The 15,159-nt window shown below is 37.6% G+C and overlaps 1 protein-coding gene across 2 annotated transcripts in view; it reads right to left on the reverse strand.

The window, feature by feature from the left end:
- The window catches only part of SKIC3 (SKI3 subunit of superkiller complex), a 48,217-nt gene extending 33,089 nt beyond the window's left edge, over positions 1-15,128 (reverse strand). The window contains exons 1-11 of one of the 2 annotated variants that reach the window (XM_066181291.1): positions 15,053-15,128; positions 13,731-13,828; positions 13,094-13,237; positions 11,965-12,056; positions 11,150-11,225; positions 9,521-9,661; positions 7,156-7,254; positions 6,946-7,054; positions 5,042-5,182; positions 3,508-3,609; positions 626-759 (exon numbers count right to left, since the gene is read on the reverse strand). In XM_066181291.1, the coding sequence (XP_066037388.1) occupies positions 626-759; positions 3,508-3,609; positions 5,042-5,182; positions 6,946-7,054; positions 7,156-7,254; positions 9,521-9,661; positions 11,150-11,225; positions 11,965-12,056; positions 13,094-13,237; positions 13,731-13,820 (1,128 nt within the window). In that variant the 5' untranslated portion in view covers positions 13,821-13,828; positions 15,053-15,128. The remainder of the gene's footprint in view (positions 1-625; positions 760-3,507; positions 3,610-5,041; positions 5,183-6,945; positions 7,055-7,155; positions 7,255-9,520; positions 9,662-11,149; positions 11,226-11,964; positions 12,057-13,093; positions 13,238-13,730; positions 13,829-15,052) is intronic. The other variant, XM_066181292.1, reaches the window with a different exon arrangement.
- Positions 15,129-15,159: the final 31 nt, after the last annotated feature.

Raw genomic sequence — 15,159 nt, forward strand, 5'->3', positions numbered from 1 at the left:
AATTAATTTATCCTCTCCCCACATTAAGAAGTCAAAGTTGTCAAAAGCAGACAGACTGCATGAAGATAAAGACAAGAAAGCATTTAGAGGTTTCCTCTATTACCTATGAGCAGATTTAGAATAATTCAGATGAATATCAAGTATTGTAGAGAGCAAGGACAAATGAACAGAAATATGAAGAACAACAACAAAGAATGAAACAGTGTGACAAAAACAAGGGAAGCAAAGCAACTTCTGCTAAAGCTTAACAATTTTTAAAGTAGTATGTTCTTCTTCATGACTAATGATAAGTGAGTGACGGACATGGGAGGTAGGATTATAACACAAATTCAAATTAAGATAAGTAACAGCACAGAACTAGCAAGGAATCAACAACAGTGAGCAAGACCAGACCAAGTCAAAAGTGACAGCTTCTAGAATTAGAATTGCAAATGAAAAAGAGCTGCAGCAAAGCCTGAAAAAGCAGGGATAGAAGAAATGTCTGAATTACATGACAGATGGTAGGAATGGTCTAAACCACAAAGTTGAAAGGAGGCCAGGGTAGAAATACTCAGATTAAATACAGAAAGACGAGCACTTTTTAATATTTAGAAAACCCCATAAACATTTTAGTCAATAAAAATACCTGCTCAAGTGCTTTAATTGCTTCTTCTGCGGTATCAGCATCAGCTATTTTAATCAAAGTCTCTGCTTTCAACTGAAGGGCAAGGTTCTTCCACCGAAAATTAGGACCCTCAGGAGTTCCAAGAGCTTCAAGAGCTGTAAAGAAGAAGAACCTTTCATCAAGTTAAAAGAGAAAAGAAAAAGTACAGAGAGCAGCATTCTTCCAAATATTTTAAAAATCCTGTTAGTTACCGTTTTTCTGTCTAATAAAACACCATTCAGACTGCTCTCCCCCATATATAAGAAACTGTCCTGTAAAATTTCTATTCATACAAGTTTAAAAATTAAGTGAATTCTAGGAGGATACGTGGATACTGACTGCTTTCTAGCTGCTGGCCTTACAAATGAAATGCTACCATTTTCCTCATTGGAGCTCTAAAGAAACAACAACCTTTGAACAAACAAACTTATCTTGGTACCTGTACAAAACTTACTTTGTACCCTTTATTGCACTTCTGATAACTTTTTGAATACACAGTATCATCTCACCTCAGAGACTGAAGGCATCTCTGTCGAGCATCACCATTCTCCAAAGGCAAGAACTTCCTGTCTAACTCAATTAATTGTATTTATTTATTTTCATGTATTTTTCATGCTTTTGTTTCATTTGATACAGCTACTAAGACAGGATTAAGTAAAAAGCAATGTTTCCCCAAAATCTTCTCCAACTTCCCACACAGGTTTGGACTCAAAAAAAATTCCTGAATCAACAGCATCTTTTAGCAAGGAACCTAACTTATTCCACTGAAAAACAAAACTTGTTTTGTTTCCTCTGAGCTTGACGTTTTGGTTGCATTTGGCACTAGCCAGACCTCACATAGGAAAACAAAACACTTGATCTTTATTTATATTCCACATCATTTGCATCTACACAGAGTTCAAAATTATCTCTTCTCCAGGCTGGAAAAGAACTTGACAGGCTATTTACTTGTTCTCATATGCTGCATTTTTAAATCCATTTGATCAACCTTATTTCTAGTCCGTTAACTCTACTCTTGTTTTTCTTTTGAGATGGAGTGGATAGTTACCAAAACTACACATAGATTTTATTATGTTGCTGAACTTCATAAAGCCATGGTGTGTAGATGGCATGTTCCACTAGCCATTCACTTCTCTGAATTTGCTAATATTTGACTTGCCTGTAAAGCATCACAGAGGAAAGAAACAGTCTTATTTTTTCATACCAAACAAGGACCTTCTGCACTCTTCTTCATTAAGAGTTTAGGGTAGTTTTGTGAAAACACTTCTTCCCACAACTCTATCATTCCGCATCTAAAATAATGAATAAAATTCTAGAGTCTTAACACTCAGTTATGCACTCTGGTAATCACCTCGAAGTCTTGCTGTCTGCTTTGCATAGCAGCAAACTATAACCTTATTACTCAGCATTGACAAACAGCACAGGTATCAGGGAAAATGTAAGGAACACCTCCTTCCAGCCTGAAAACAGATATAACTTCCATACTGTGCCCTACCTCTTAACTTACTTAAAAAAAAAAAAAAAAAAAGAACATTCAATGTTACAACTTCTTAACTCAAAACTACTCAGTTTCCTTAACAGTGAAGTAAGGGATCTTACCAATTACCATCTGGAAATCTCCTTTATCAATGAGCTCATAAGCTCCTTGAAGTAGTTCTAAATAAATAACTTTTAAAAGGCCATGCTGTCTACCCTAAAATATTTTTTACGTAAATTCTTTAACTTTATTGTTTCAGTTTTAACTATTTCAACCACTAAATATACCAGACCTGTCAGTAGTTTCCCTGAACTTTCCTAGAACCCTTTTTAAAATTCAGAGCTGTGCTATCTACTTCCAAGCATTTGGGTGCCAAGACAGTTTCAGCAAGCAGTTATGGAAACCCCTCAGCATTTTCATCTTTATCTTCCTCAGTCAAATCCCAAGTTGGTATCTCATAGTTCCTTTATGTTATGTTTCCTTGTCTTGTTTTACACATACTGTTTTAATTACAAACTGTTAGATCAAGCTGCTGAAAAGGGTCATGGTATAAAGTTACTCTGAGCTCTTCCACACTGAACACAGATGGGAAAAGAATTACCTCATTTTCATACTTTCTCCAATAGATTTCTTTTTTTACCTATTTTGTTCCGTTTTCTTTTTTCTTCCACCCAAATTTATAGATCTTTCGAATTTCCCTTGCCAGGAGGTATTTTCCCTTGATTTCCCATGATTGTTTGGCCAGGTCTGTATACTTTTATTTCTTCAAGTCTCTCTTGAGAAATTTTTCACTGCGTTTGTCCCTGCCATACAAGAAGTCCACTTTAGCTGCCCCCTCATTTATAACCACCAGAGGGTGGCTCTGTTCAGCTGGCACAGGCATCACTAGATCACAAAAACTGCCCTCATTGCCAGCTAGCACAGATGAAGTTTTACACTAAATAAGTTTCTTCAGATGCAGCTGTACTATGTATCATTTCTGCATTTTACATTAACTTGAATAAAAATTTGTTTTTCAGGTTGAAACATGATACCTACCAGGCTAAATGTTTGTGACACCTACCCTGTGGTTTCAGGCAATATGTCGCTTACCAGCATTGGTCAATTACCAGCAGAAGCAGCACACCAGAACATGTAAACCTAAACTTTAACCATCAGACAGCTTTCTGGATCCACTGACACAAGCATTTTCTCTGTTGCTAAGACTAAGCAGCATAAGAGCTTTTTCAGCTGTCATAAACCAAGAGAGGCAGCACAAGCTTGAGACTGCAAAAAGCAAGGGACTGTGACTACTGCTAATTCAGACCTACCACACAAAGGCCACACTGACTGCAGTACATAAAGCAGCATAGCTCTGCCATTTTTCTTTTAATTAGCAGGCAGTTACCTTGATTGCAGGACAGGACAGCATTCCTGTATTCATGGATTTTCATCTGTGCCTCTGCTAGATAATACCAGGCTGCTGGACACTGGTTAGTTTTCTGCAAACCTAGCAAGAGTTTTAAAAAGACACTTAAAAAAGCTGCTTAGGGATGCAAAGACACTGTAGCTAGTAGACACTTTATTTCCCAATAATGCCACCAAAACCATATTATTAAACAGTTAGTAAGACTTGCAGTAATTTTTTCTGAGTCTTATTTTAGACTGTTTGGGACATAGAGACTTCCATGCAATGAGGCAAAAACTAGAAAACATGTAAGTTAGGCTTAATTTTGTTATAGATAATGTATATATAACATTACTTATACTAAAACTTTCTGATGAACCTGCCTTAATTAAAGATTTACCAGTAAAACTGAATTCCTGTCTTCTTATATATAACTAAGTAATGCCTGGAAGCCTCAATGCCAAAGATGCAAACACATGGCTCACTGGAGCAGACATTATTTCCAAACTCTGCATATTTACATATTATACCAAGAGTCTTGTCTTTGCATTCTCTCTGTTGTAAGTAAAGTGTATGCGTAAAAGTAAAAAAAGAAAAGCAACTTAATATTAATTAAAACAAAATACTATCGTTTGTGAAAACATACAATGGCCATTTAAGCCAGAAGAATCTATTTTCCAAGGAACACTTCTTCCTCTTCATGTGCTCTTAGGCACGTTAAACTTTTGTTTCATGTTTTAGGCAAGATGTTGCTACCCTGTAGAATATTCCAAAATTCCATTTCAGAAACAATCTTATTCTAAACCTAGAAGAATGGATGCAGGACATCACAGCTTAGTCTGACTGAATGCTTAAATCCCAATTATTTACCCAGTTTTCACTATATGCTGCCACAGCAGCACAATGAGAGTGGGAAGTCTCCTTTTAACACCAGCATATTTATAAACACTGTGGAGAGAGTTTTGCCATTTCAATACAAGCAAGTTAATTTACAGAAGAGTAAGCCAAGTCTTCAGCAAATATGGTTACTGTTAAACAACAACAAAAAAGAAAGAAACTCTTACAATATTTCTCTCTAGATACTCAACGTAAGTCTTTACTCAATATAAGTGTTAAAGTGGTTTTAAAATGAAGTAACTTCAGTGGAAAGTCAGTTTTGGTCAGGCAGAGAAATGCAGTGACTCTACTAGAGAAGTTGCACTACATTTTACTTCATAAATTCCACATTCCTTCATTTACTGCTATTCCTCTGTTTAGTGTTTCATATAGTTATTTCCTCAATAACAGTAGGATTAAAAATAGTTTCCCTTAAAACACTACAGAGCTAGCTATAATACAAATGAAAAGCTTCAGAAATGTTATCCTTAAAGCTATATTTAAAAAATCTCAAAAAAAGCAGACCGAGTGTTCAGCATTCTTTTAAAATCTAGAATTTGCAACCTACTATGTAAGTATAAGAGTCCCTAACTTTTCAACAAAAACTAAAGCTGGTATTCAATTTACAGACTACTTAAATCTCATATTACACATTTACCTTCAGTAAGACTCTTAACAGCCTCCTTGTATTTATTTTCTTTAAGGCATTTTATACCAAAACCAATGATGCCTGGGCCACTGTTTGCATCCATCTCCAAAAGCCTAGAGAAACAGTGCAGGGCCTCTTCCGACAAAATACCTGGTTTTAAAAAAAGACATGTTTTGCATGATTTTAGATTAAAAAACCAACTGCAACAGCTTACCTTATCTGTGTAAATGATCATTATCCTTCAAGTTCAAAGTGATTTTTCCAAAGGCTCTACACACTTATCATCCTCTATCCCATAAAAAAACCAAAACCCAAGAAGTAATCAAAATACTCAGTACCGTGAAACAAAATAAACTGACAGTCTGAAATCTGAATAACTGCTTTTGCTAAATTACTCCAGGTATACTTATTTTTTAATAAATATATATTAATTTCTTCATGTTTTTCATGTAAATTCAGCTGAATGCCCACATGTCAAAATCTGCCACAAATAAATCAAAATAATTTCCTTCCAGATGAGACATTGTGTACCTACCAACTTGCTGTGATAAACTTGTTGAAACTACCCTGCCACGAAACCATATATTTTAATGTTTTAGCTTAATTTTAACTGATGCCACTAACTTTTGACACTTGTATTTCACTGCGATTGTAGACTTGGCGACGTTTACAGGTAGTTTGTGACTTGTTGCAACAATCTTCAAACTATGATTTTCTTAAAGAAATTGTTGATTCATGTGGCGTAACAGCTGCTTTGATCTGCATCTGTTAAAGGTGATTTTACAATGCATCTGAATGAACAAGCCTATGAGAAATGCAGGACATGAAGGATTGAAACATATGGCTCAGATCTAAACAAACTGCCTTACTAAAACATAAGCAGCATCCTTACCCCTCCAAGAGGCTTATAGGACCATGAGATGTTGCCAGTGCTAACATACAAGAACTGCAATTAACCTTTTCCTCTGAAAATTAGTTTCTGCCTGTTTCTCCAAAACGTAAAGCATTTTCAAACATTTTACAAATGTTTGAGTCTCAGCCTCATTTGCCTTCATGCTTTCAAAACAAAGTGAAAAATTCTCACTTGCTTTATTTTGCCACATTATTCCATTTCTTCAAAACAGGAAAAGGTCTTTTTCTACATAAGCTGACAGTTATTTCCAGATTTTTTTTCTGATTTAGTTTCCTTCCTTTAAAAAGAAATAAAATCAGCTTCTGATGCCTTAAACAACAAAATGAAAAGCTAAAATCTACTAACTACCTTTGAAAATTATGAGAAAGTGTCCAACGCTATTACGTTTTTATTAAACATTGTTTAGTAAATGAGTCAAAATAGTAATGCGCAGTTTCAGACTCCTGCACTTCTGAACACACCCTATTTTTTTCCCCTCAAAGATTCTCCTTTTCTACTCAGAATACATCTAAACAGGTTTGTTTATTCCCTATTCACAAGGCATACTTTCTAAGAGAGTTTAATAAACGTTTATATGTTTTTATTGTTGTTTGTTTTTTGTGATGAAAGATAATCTGTGTCAAGAATTACCAAAGTGCAGTCCATTGTGAACCTCAGAGTACTGACTAGCACCTTTTCATTTTTTCTTAAAAGGTTAAGAACCTAATCTTCATTTATCTGGAGAGGCTGCTTTTCAAATAAGGCATTTTTTCTTTGAGACTTCAAAGAGTTGGACTTAACTCACAGGAGATTTTTGTCACTTAAGAGTCACTGCACAAGTTACCGGGCTAGGAAATGACAAGTCATAGCATCAAACACCTTATTTCCAGAAACGTAACACAGAAGTAAAGCGTGTACTTGTACACTCTTTGTGAAAGGTAAAAACTTGTAAGTAGATTGTCACAAAACCAACTATTTAAAAAATTTAAGCCCCAGAAATGCCTACATCCATCCTACTCACCTGACTGAACAAAGTGCAAGCAAAGTACTTCCAAAGGGTAACTCATAGTAGGGTACAAAGCCATCATATCATGACAGGCCTTTTCCAACCTAGCTACTTCATGAGGAAACTTGAAAGGGAAAAAAAAGTAAACAATTATTTGTGTGAGTTCTCAGATGTGAAATAACATACCTATTTTCTTACGAGAAAGACACTTTAACATAACCTTACTTTTGACAAGCACTGTATGAAGTCTTTGTAAAGATTTTGGTGGTCTTCACCAGGAACAGTGTCAGCAGAGTGCAGCGCATGTTGAAATGCAGTCAAAAGCTGAAGTAACAAAAAATCAAGAGAGCAAAAAAAAAAATTAATCTAGGGAAATGTTATCTTCCTAGAATAGAGTATTTCAGTTGGAAGGAACATGCAACAATCATCTAATCCACACGCCTCAGCACTTCAGATCTGACCAAAAGCTAAAGCATGTTATTAAGGGCATTGACCAAGTGCCTCTTGAACACTGGTAGATCTGGGGCATCAATTGATTTTCTAGGAAGGCTACTTCAATGTTTGACCACCCTTTTAGTAAAGAAATGCTGCCTCATATCAACTCCTGTGAACCAGTCCCACACATTCTATCACTAGATGCTAGAAAGAATAGCTCAGGGCCTCCCTCTTCACTTCCTCTGCTCAGAAAGATGCAGACATTAGAGGGCACCCCTCAGTCTCCTCCAAACTAGGAAAACCCAAAATTATCATCTGTCCCTTAGATGACATGCCTTCCAGTCCCTCTGTATTAAAGTGGATAGTTATTAAAGTGGATAGTAATACATGTTATTACCTAGATCCTACTCATCAAGTTTATACTAATGCTACAAACAGAGAAAGTCATGAAGCAAGATCCTTATCAAGAAGCAGCATACAGCATCTAAAGCATATAAATTGTCTAGTACAAGATGAAGCAATAATATGCTGCCACATAACATAAGATGGTACAAGGAAGGTAAAATTTTTAAGAACATACATTCTTCTTCAAACCTAATCCCAATTCAAATAAGGAAATTAGGTTACTAACCTGTAAGGTTAGCTGTCAGCCCTTCTCTCCACTCTGGTCTAGAAGTCTAGTCTTTTTTTTCATGACTGTTTTATACATTGGGGAACACAGGCACCAGAGTGCAAGCTTATAAACAAGCAAGCTAAATAAGAAGTTATACACAGCTTATCACTAGAGAAATACTGAAGTGTGTTGCCTTCAGGTCCACATCCTTCCGGGTTCAGGTGCTTTACTCAAAACTGCAGTAAACTAGATTTGCATGTGAAACCTATTCCTGATGTTTATGACATTTTAAAAATATTATCAAGTTATTTTTTCTTTCCAAAAAAGAAAGCAGTGCTGCCCGCAGCACCTCTATTCAACACTAGTTCATAAGTTAAAGCCTTTGTCTTCTTAAAAGTAGAGATCCGGGTTCAATTTTCTGCCATTTGAAATTACTTCAATTTGTATTGTTTCCTTTCTGAAATACTGCCATCAAGCAGACTGGAGATGAGAAATTTCCACCCTTCATGTTGAAGGAAGTTCATCTTCCAAGAACAGATAAATCAAAATTAACTTTGTCCACAGAGAACACAGGATGAGTACAATTCATGATCATTCTGTTTGGTTTCAATCATCCTTGACACCTTCTAAGAAGCTAAAGCTTAACATCTAGAGGAAAAAAGAAAATTTGAACCAAAATATTCCTATCTAGGATAAAGAATAGCTACAAGAAAGTGGAAAAACCTCACAAAGCCATGTCTTCCAACTTGGATGAAAGTAGGGGGAAGTTTGTTTTGAAGAACTAACTTTTGACGCTTGTATTTAGCTGTGATTGTAGACTTAGCAATGTTTACAGGTAGTTTGTGACTTGTTGCAACAATCTTCAAACTATGATTTTCTTAAAGAAATTATTGATTCATGTGGTGTAACAGCTGCTTTGATCTGCATCTGCTAAAGGTGACTTTACAATGCATCGGAATGAACAAGCCTACAAGAAATGCAGCACACGAAGGATTGAAACATTTGGTTTAGGTGTGAAATGTATTGGTTTTGTGTGGCAAATCTTCGCTAGTGGGAGGCTAAATAGTGGGTTCTATGAGAACCCAAGCTGCTAGAAATTTCCCCCATGTCCAACAGAGTTGATACCAGCTGGCTTCAAGACAGACATGCTGTCGACTGATATGCTGGTAGTGACCCTGGGACAACATGTTCAAGAAGGGGAAGAAACCAGTGCAACACCAATTACAGGCAGAGAGACAAGTGAGAATATCTGAGAGCAAGAGAAGGATCCATGCTGGAGGAGTCTTACTGAAGGATGACACCCTGTGGAACGAACCATGCTAGAACAATTTGTGAAGAATTTAGGTGACTCATTATACCTAAGGCTCATCTCAGGCTGCTGCACAGTTGCTGTTTTTGTCAGAAAGTAAAACTGCCCAGCTTGTCCTCAGAAGCTTAGTACCTCTGAACATTGAGACAGTCAACCCAGACAAACAGGCTTCAATTACTAGTTGCACTGTACATACATATGTACCTAGCCGAACAAGAAGTGAGAAACATTACCAACTGCCCAGTCTTATTATCCTGGTTCCTTGTATTGTCTTTCAGTAATTTGATCATCTTCTTCCAAAGCTGATGAAGCTCTGTCTTTTCTGCACCTTCCTCCTGTTTCATCCTTATTAGTTTCTGCCAAGTTTCAGCCCCCTGTCAACAGGAACAAATGACTCACGCTGTTATCTTTAAAGAGCTGAAAGTATAAGTAGTCAATCTGTCACCAAAATTTACTGAAAACTGGGTGAATAAACTCTTTAACACCAAAGTGGCTTTAAGAAATCGGCATTATTTACTGCGTGAGGGATGCATGGAGGACTGCTCCACCTAGAGTGCATTCCGATCCTCTGCAAGTGCGTTGCTTACACAGTCACTACATACATATTATAATCGCTTATTACCATAAAACCCGCCCCTATTTCAGCCTTTTTATCCTCTTGTTTCAGCTGCGGCTGCATTCCTAAGACAGATGTCCTCCCTTTATCTTTCTTCAGATTTACCTGCTTCCTGACTAAATAAACAGCAAGTCCCAAAGCATTGTGTGGGACCTCTCCACCTTCCAAGGCACAGTAAGTAAGGTAAAGAATATCAAGAGTATATGAATTCTGACTCTGGTTCCCAGAGGAAATCAACAGTAAAAGTAGACTTAAAGATTTAGAGCACAATGAACAGAAAGAAAACAAAAGTAGCAGTCCACACTGATAATTCAGTGTAGAAAAGTCAACAGATACTGGAAAAAAATAGGACCCTGAAGACTAAGTTCAGTTTCTTGTTCCTTATAGAGTAAGCATGCCTTCACATGCTAAACTATTAGCATTAAATTTAGTTTATGAAGCTACTATACAATGAGGCTTTGGAGCTAATTAACAGTCTTCAGCCCCACACTCTGTGCTATGTAAAATTTTTGATCTTCCATCGCTGGAGGAAAGGCGGGAAGATGACATGGACTACAATCATGCATCACCATATCAGAAAACAGCCTTTTCAAAGAGCAAAGGAAAAGTGAACAGCATACCTCCAAAATATACATTCTGTAACAATATTATAGAGATTGCAGGAAACATTACTGCTGAACCTCACAGGCATTTAACAACTCCACCTTGTCGTACTGACCAGTGTCACAATGATTTCTGGAAAACTTGTGTTGCTCTGAAGGTGCTTTTTGTGCTCTTATCATTGTGCTGGGAATGCAGTACATAAAACACATGCACTCGAGTTAAGGTTGTGTATATATCTCACCTTACCCTCTAGAATGAAGATGCAGTAAGAGCCTAGGAAGGGATCACCCCACAAGTGAAATGCTCATCAGACACCCAGCACTGGCCAAGCCAGGCAAAGGACACCTGACACACACACTGCACGTAAACATGCATTTGATACCATTTTTGACTTCTAGAAATACAACGGAAGAATGATATTCTGCCCTTTCAGTCTCAACACTAATAGTCTTTGCCAGTTCTGTCAGTTAAATGGATTGCATCCAAGTCTCACCAAGTGGAAAAGACAAAATACAGTCCAAATCAGTTCTTCCTGGTTCTGGTCCACAAGGAGATCTGTGGCCCCTAAGAGTGGGGATTCCTTGATGAGAAGTAGTTAGATCAAGTGGGAAATTACTGTTAGAAGAAAAAGTGCTTGACCTACCTCTAAATATTTCTTTTCTTGATGGTATAGCTCCACAAGCTTGTTACATACATCACACCATTTCTGCTTGTCACCACTAGAAAGGAGGAAGAAAATCCCCCCAAAACAAGCTAAGTTTTTCACATAATAGTGTAATGTTTTTCAAATTCTGACAAATAATTTTCATTAAGTCCAGTTGTCAAACTAATATTTAGAATAAATACTACAAATCACCATAGAAGTTTTACTAATTGCTGCTCTGAATTAAAAAAAAAAAAAAAAACACACACACACACACACACAAAAAAAAAAAACCAAAAAAACCAAAAAAACAAACCCACACCAAAAAAACACCAAAAAACAAAAACAAAAAACCAACTTTCAGGGATTTTTTGATCAGTTTTTAAAATAAGGGAACAACCAAACACTCCAGTCAGCTACAGTGACAGCTGAGTTAAATTTGTTTAGAACTGTACCTCTTTGAAATGCATGACACATACTCTGTGATCTTAAAGCAGTGAAAAATAAGCCTTCTTACTAATGCAGGCAATGAACTATCACAGATAAATGCTTCAAGGCCCTGAGTTTAGACAGGAACAGAGAAACATGGAATTCCCCAAACTACTAGCTTCAAGTACAAGTAGACTAAGAGGTTTTGCTCCACCAAAAGGGACAGGAGAAAGAAACCTTACCTAAGTAGAGAAAACCTTAGCAAAATGGGTGAACCACTGACATGAGAAGGGTTTACAAACCCAAAGACTATCCCGTATATCACCAATGGCATTCACTGAACTAGAAATTTTAAGACTGAATTTATGGCATTCGATATCCTTTACCTTTCATAGAGTTCCAAGAGTTTCTGGTAAACATCTGCTAAGTCTCCTTTGACATCTGTTTGGTTGGGTTTCTCATACAAATTTGCTAATCCCTTAAGAAAAAAACCAAGAAAAGTAAAGGAAGTAAGATTTGATGACAATGTTTAAGTTTTATGAGAATGCCACTCGCTCTGCATATAAGAAATATTCCACTGCCTTCAATGGGGTCAAATGTTAAGGCAGTAATCGCTGTGCAGAATTCTGCACAGCCCACTCAATTTACTTATATTAAGTGAAACGCTTTCTTTACTTTCTTAACTAATACTAACAATTCTTTGAAACTTGTATACGTTCCATGATCTTGTCTGCACAGAAGACAATATAAAAGTTCACAAGGCCATATGATAATATATATATAAAATATGCCAAATATATAATTATATATATATACACCCCAGTATTGTATCAAGAAAGCCAGAATCTAATTGCAAAAGTGAGGAAATTTCAACATACACTGAATTCAGGCCCCAACAGTTATACTTTAAAATAGCATTTATACTGAAAATAGTAAGAACATTATTATCTTAGAGAAACAGTGATTGTAGATATCAGGAGCAGATTTAATATGAAACCTTATGTTTCATGAATCAATAAATAACAAAACTGTAGGTTGTAAATCCATATTACAATAGGCTGTAATGCACACATCACACAGCTTTTTTAAATGTCCACTTTTGCTTTTAAGTAACAACATTCATTAACAATCCACTTGCTGCTGAAAGCTGGAAAAATACACCACCAAGTGAAACATTTTCTCTCTGTAAGAAGAACTACCAAGTGTTTCTTGAGTTACAAGCTTAGACAGTTTAACATGGAGAAATTAACTGTATTTGTTTCAATTTGTGTTCTCTCTTGCATGTCTCACAGCTGTGTAGTCTACACAAGAAATACAAGCTCCAACACACTGAAAATAAAGTTCACTGTGGTTTTACACTGGACACACAACTAAGACGAACCTCATCTACCCCAAAGCTTCTGAGGAACTTAAGGGCCTCAAGAGAACAAGATACAAGTATAAACTCTGCTTTACTCCTGTATTTAACTCCATAGGGATACTTTTGAGAGAAACAAAAAGTGGACATTCACATACCTGCCATGCCAGTAACTGATTTGGTTCAAGTTCAATAGCCTTCTTGTATGCCCCTTTTGCCTGATCAGGCTGCTCTAACTCAGCAGCTGCAAGGCCAATGAATACCCAAGCATTGTAGTTATTTTTTTCTTGCTTCAAAACTGCCTAAAAAGACACAATTTCAAGTAAAAGTGATGAAAGAAATGTAACTTATAGATCCATGTACTGAGTTTTATCACTACAGTTTGCTGGATTATTTTATATGGCAATATTAGAAGTCATTTTAAGGAAGATGCTGAGATTAGTAAATTCAGTTACTTACGCCAGAGGATGCTTCATACCTGAAGTGTTGAGCTGTATCTGCAGCTCAGCAATTAAAGCACTCCTATGAGGTCTGGATGAGAAATGGATTTTAATCTCTACCATTCTAGACTTAATACTCTTATTGCCACACATAAGCAAATTCAAAAGGAAGAGGAATGGAAGTTTACATGCGGGCAACTAACACAAATAATCAATTAAATTAAAATTCATCTCAACTATCACATCAATAAAGCAGTCTACACTCTGCACCATTATACAGCTGTTGCGTTATGGGAAAAAAAACCCAAACGTGCAAAAGGCCCCAAACTTACCTTCCAAGTATAAAATTAATTACCTTGCAATGTTTTAAGGCCTCCTTATACTCTTTATTTCTTATTGCATCTCTAGCACTCTTTAACGCTGCCTTCACCTCCTTATTTGACATAGTGGCTGCTAAATACAAAGGAGGTATCATCAGTTCTTGCAAAAAAAGATATTCAGACACATAGAAAATGTTTATACCTTTATTGCACTAAGGTTACTTTAAACAGAGAAATATAGTGCAGTATGCCAAAATGCATACAGCACTAGAAACTGATGAAAAAAATGACATGGTTAAAATTACTCACTGAATCCAATGCAGGATTCAGTCACTATTCCAAGCAGTTAAATGTTACAAAGTAGCTATCCAAGAATGAAACTCTTTATTCAGTTTAAGATAAATTTAAGGAAGAGGAGAGGTGTTTTAAGAGCCAGAAGTTAGACTTAGAAGAAAACACTCTACACATAGTAGCTTCTCTTCAAAAAGAAACTCAGCAGCGAACCGTGCTTAAGACCCCCCAGTGCCCGAGAAATGTATTCCAGTGGCTGCTAGGAACCAGGGCTTTTTCTTGTGCGCTTTCTACAGCAGCACCACGGCCATCTGTCACACTCCGATGTGGCCCACCCTGCTTCTCTTCCTTCACACACACTTATGGCAGACTCTGCTTCTGACTAGAGCCATGAATCAAAAAAGAAAAAGCATTTAAGGACACAGCAAAGAGGCATTCATGTTTTAAAACATAATCATGCACTATTTTGGTATATGTTGTACACCAAAATGAACTTCAGAAACACAACAGTCAAAGCTGCCGAGATAGGATGAGACAGAAACAACAGTGGTGGTGCCAGCACCCAAACGGATGAAAAAAAGCAACCAGCTGAAGAACAAAAATCTTTTTAGGAGCAAAGCAAAAATAAAGGAATGGTTGAATTAGCAGTGAAAAGACACGGGATGACACCGAATTTCAAAGATTCCTCCAGAACCTATAAAGAAATCAGTCGGACTAGCATTGCTCAGCAGCTCCTGAAGATAAATTTGCTTCCTACGAGGGAACAGATGCCTCGGCCATCACAAGCGCACCCTATCGGGGGCACCGTCCAGCATGAGCTGCACAGTCACCTACAGGCAAAATACCACTTCGGCACAAACCCGGGCACCGGGAAGGCGGCCCCCGGAGCGAGGCCATCCAGCACGGCCTGCGGGTGGGGTCAGGGCCCGCGGATGGCGTCCGGGCCCGCGGACCGCTTGGGGAGTCAAGTCCACGCCCACAGCCCCCCGAGGGAAAGGCGCGGCGGACCGAGCCAGGCCACCACGGCGCGTCGCCGCCCGCCGCCCGCCACCCGCTCTTGCCGCACCTTCAGCTACCGCCACCTCCGCCGCCGCCGGGCCACATGCGCACACCGACAGTGGGGCAGTGACGCGCCACGCCAATCTCCATTTTCCCTTGGGGCACTGCGGGAGA

This window comes from Chamaea fasciata, unplaced genomic scaffold (assembly GCF_029207755.1).
Source record: "Chamaea fasciata isolate MVZ Bird 193981 ecotype frontalis unplaced genomic scaffold, bChaFas1.0.hap1 SCAF_4, whole genome shotgun sequence".
In the NCBI taxonomy this organism is placed as follows: domain Eukaryota; kingdom Metazoa; phylum Chordata; class Aves; order Passeriformes; family Sylviidae; genus Chamaea; species Chamaea fasciata.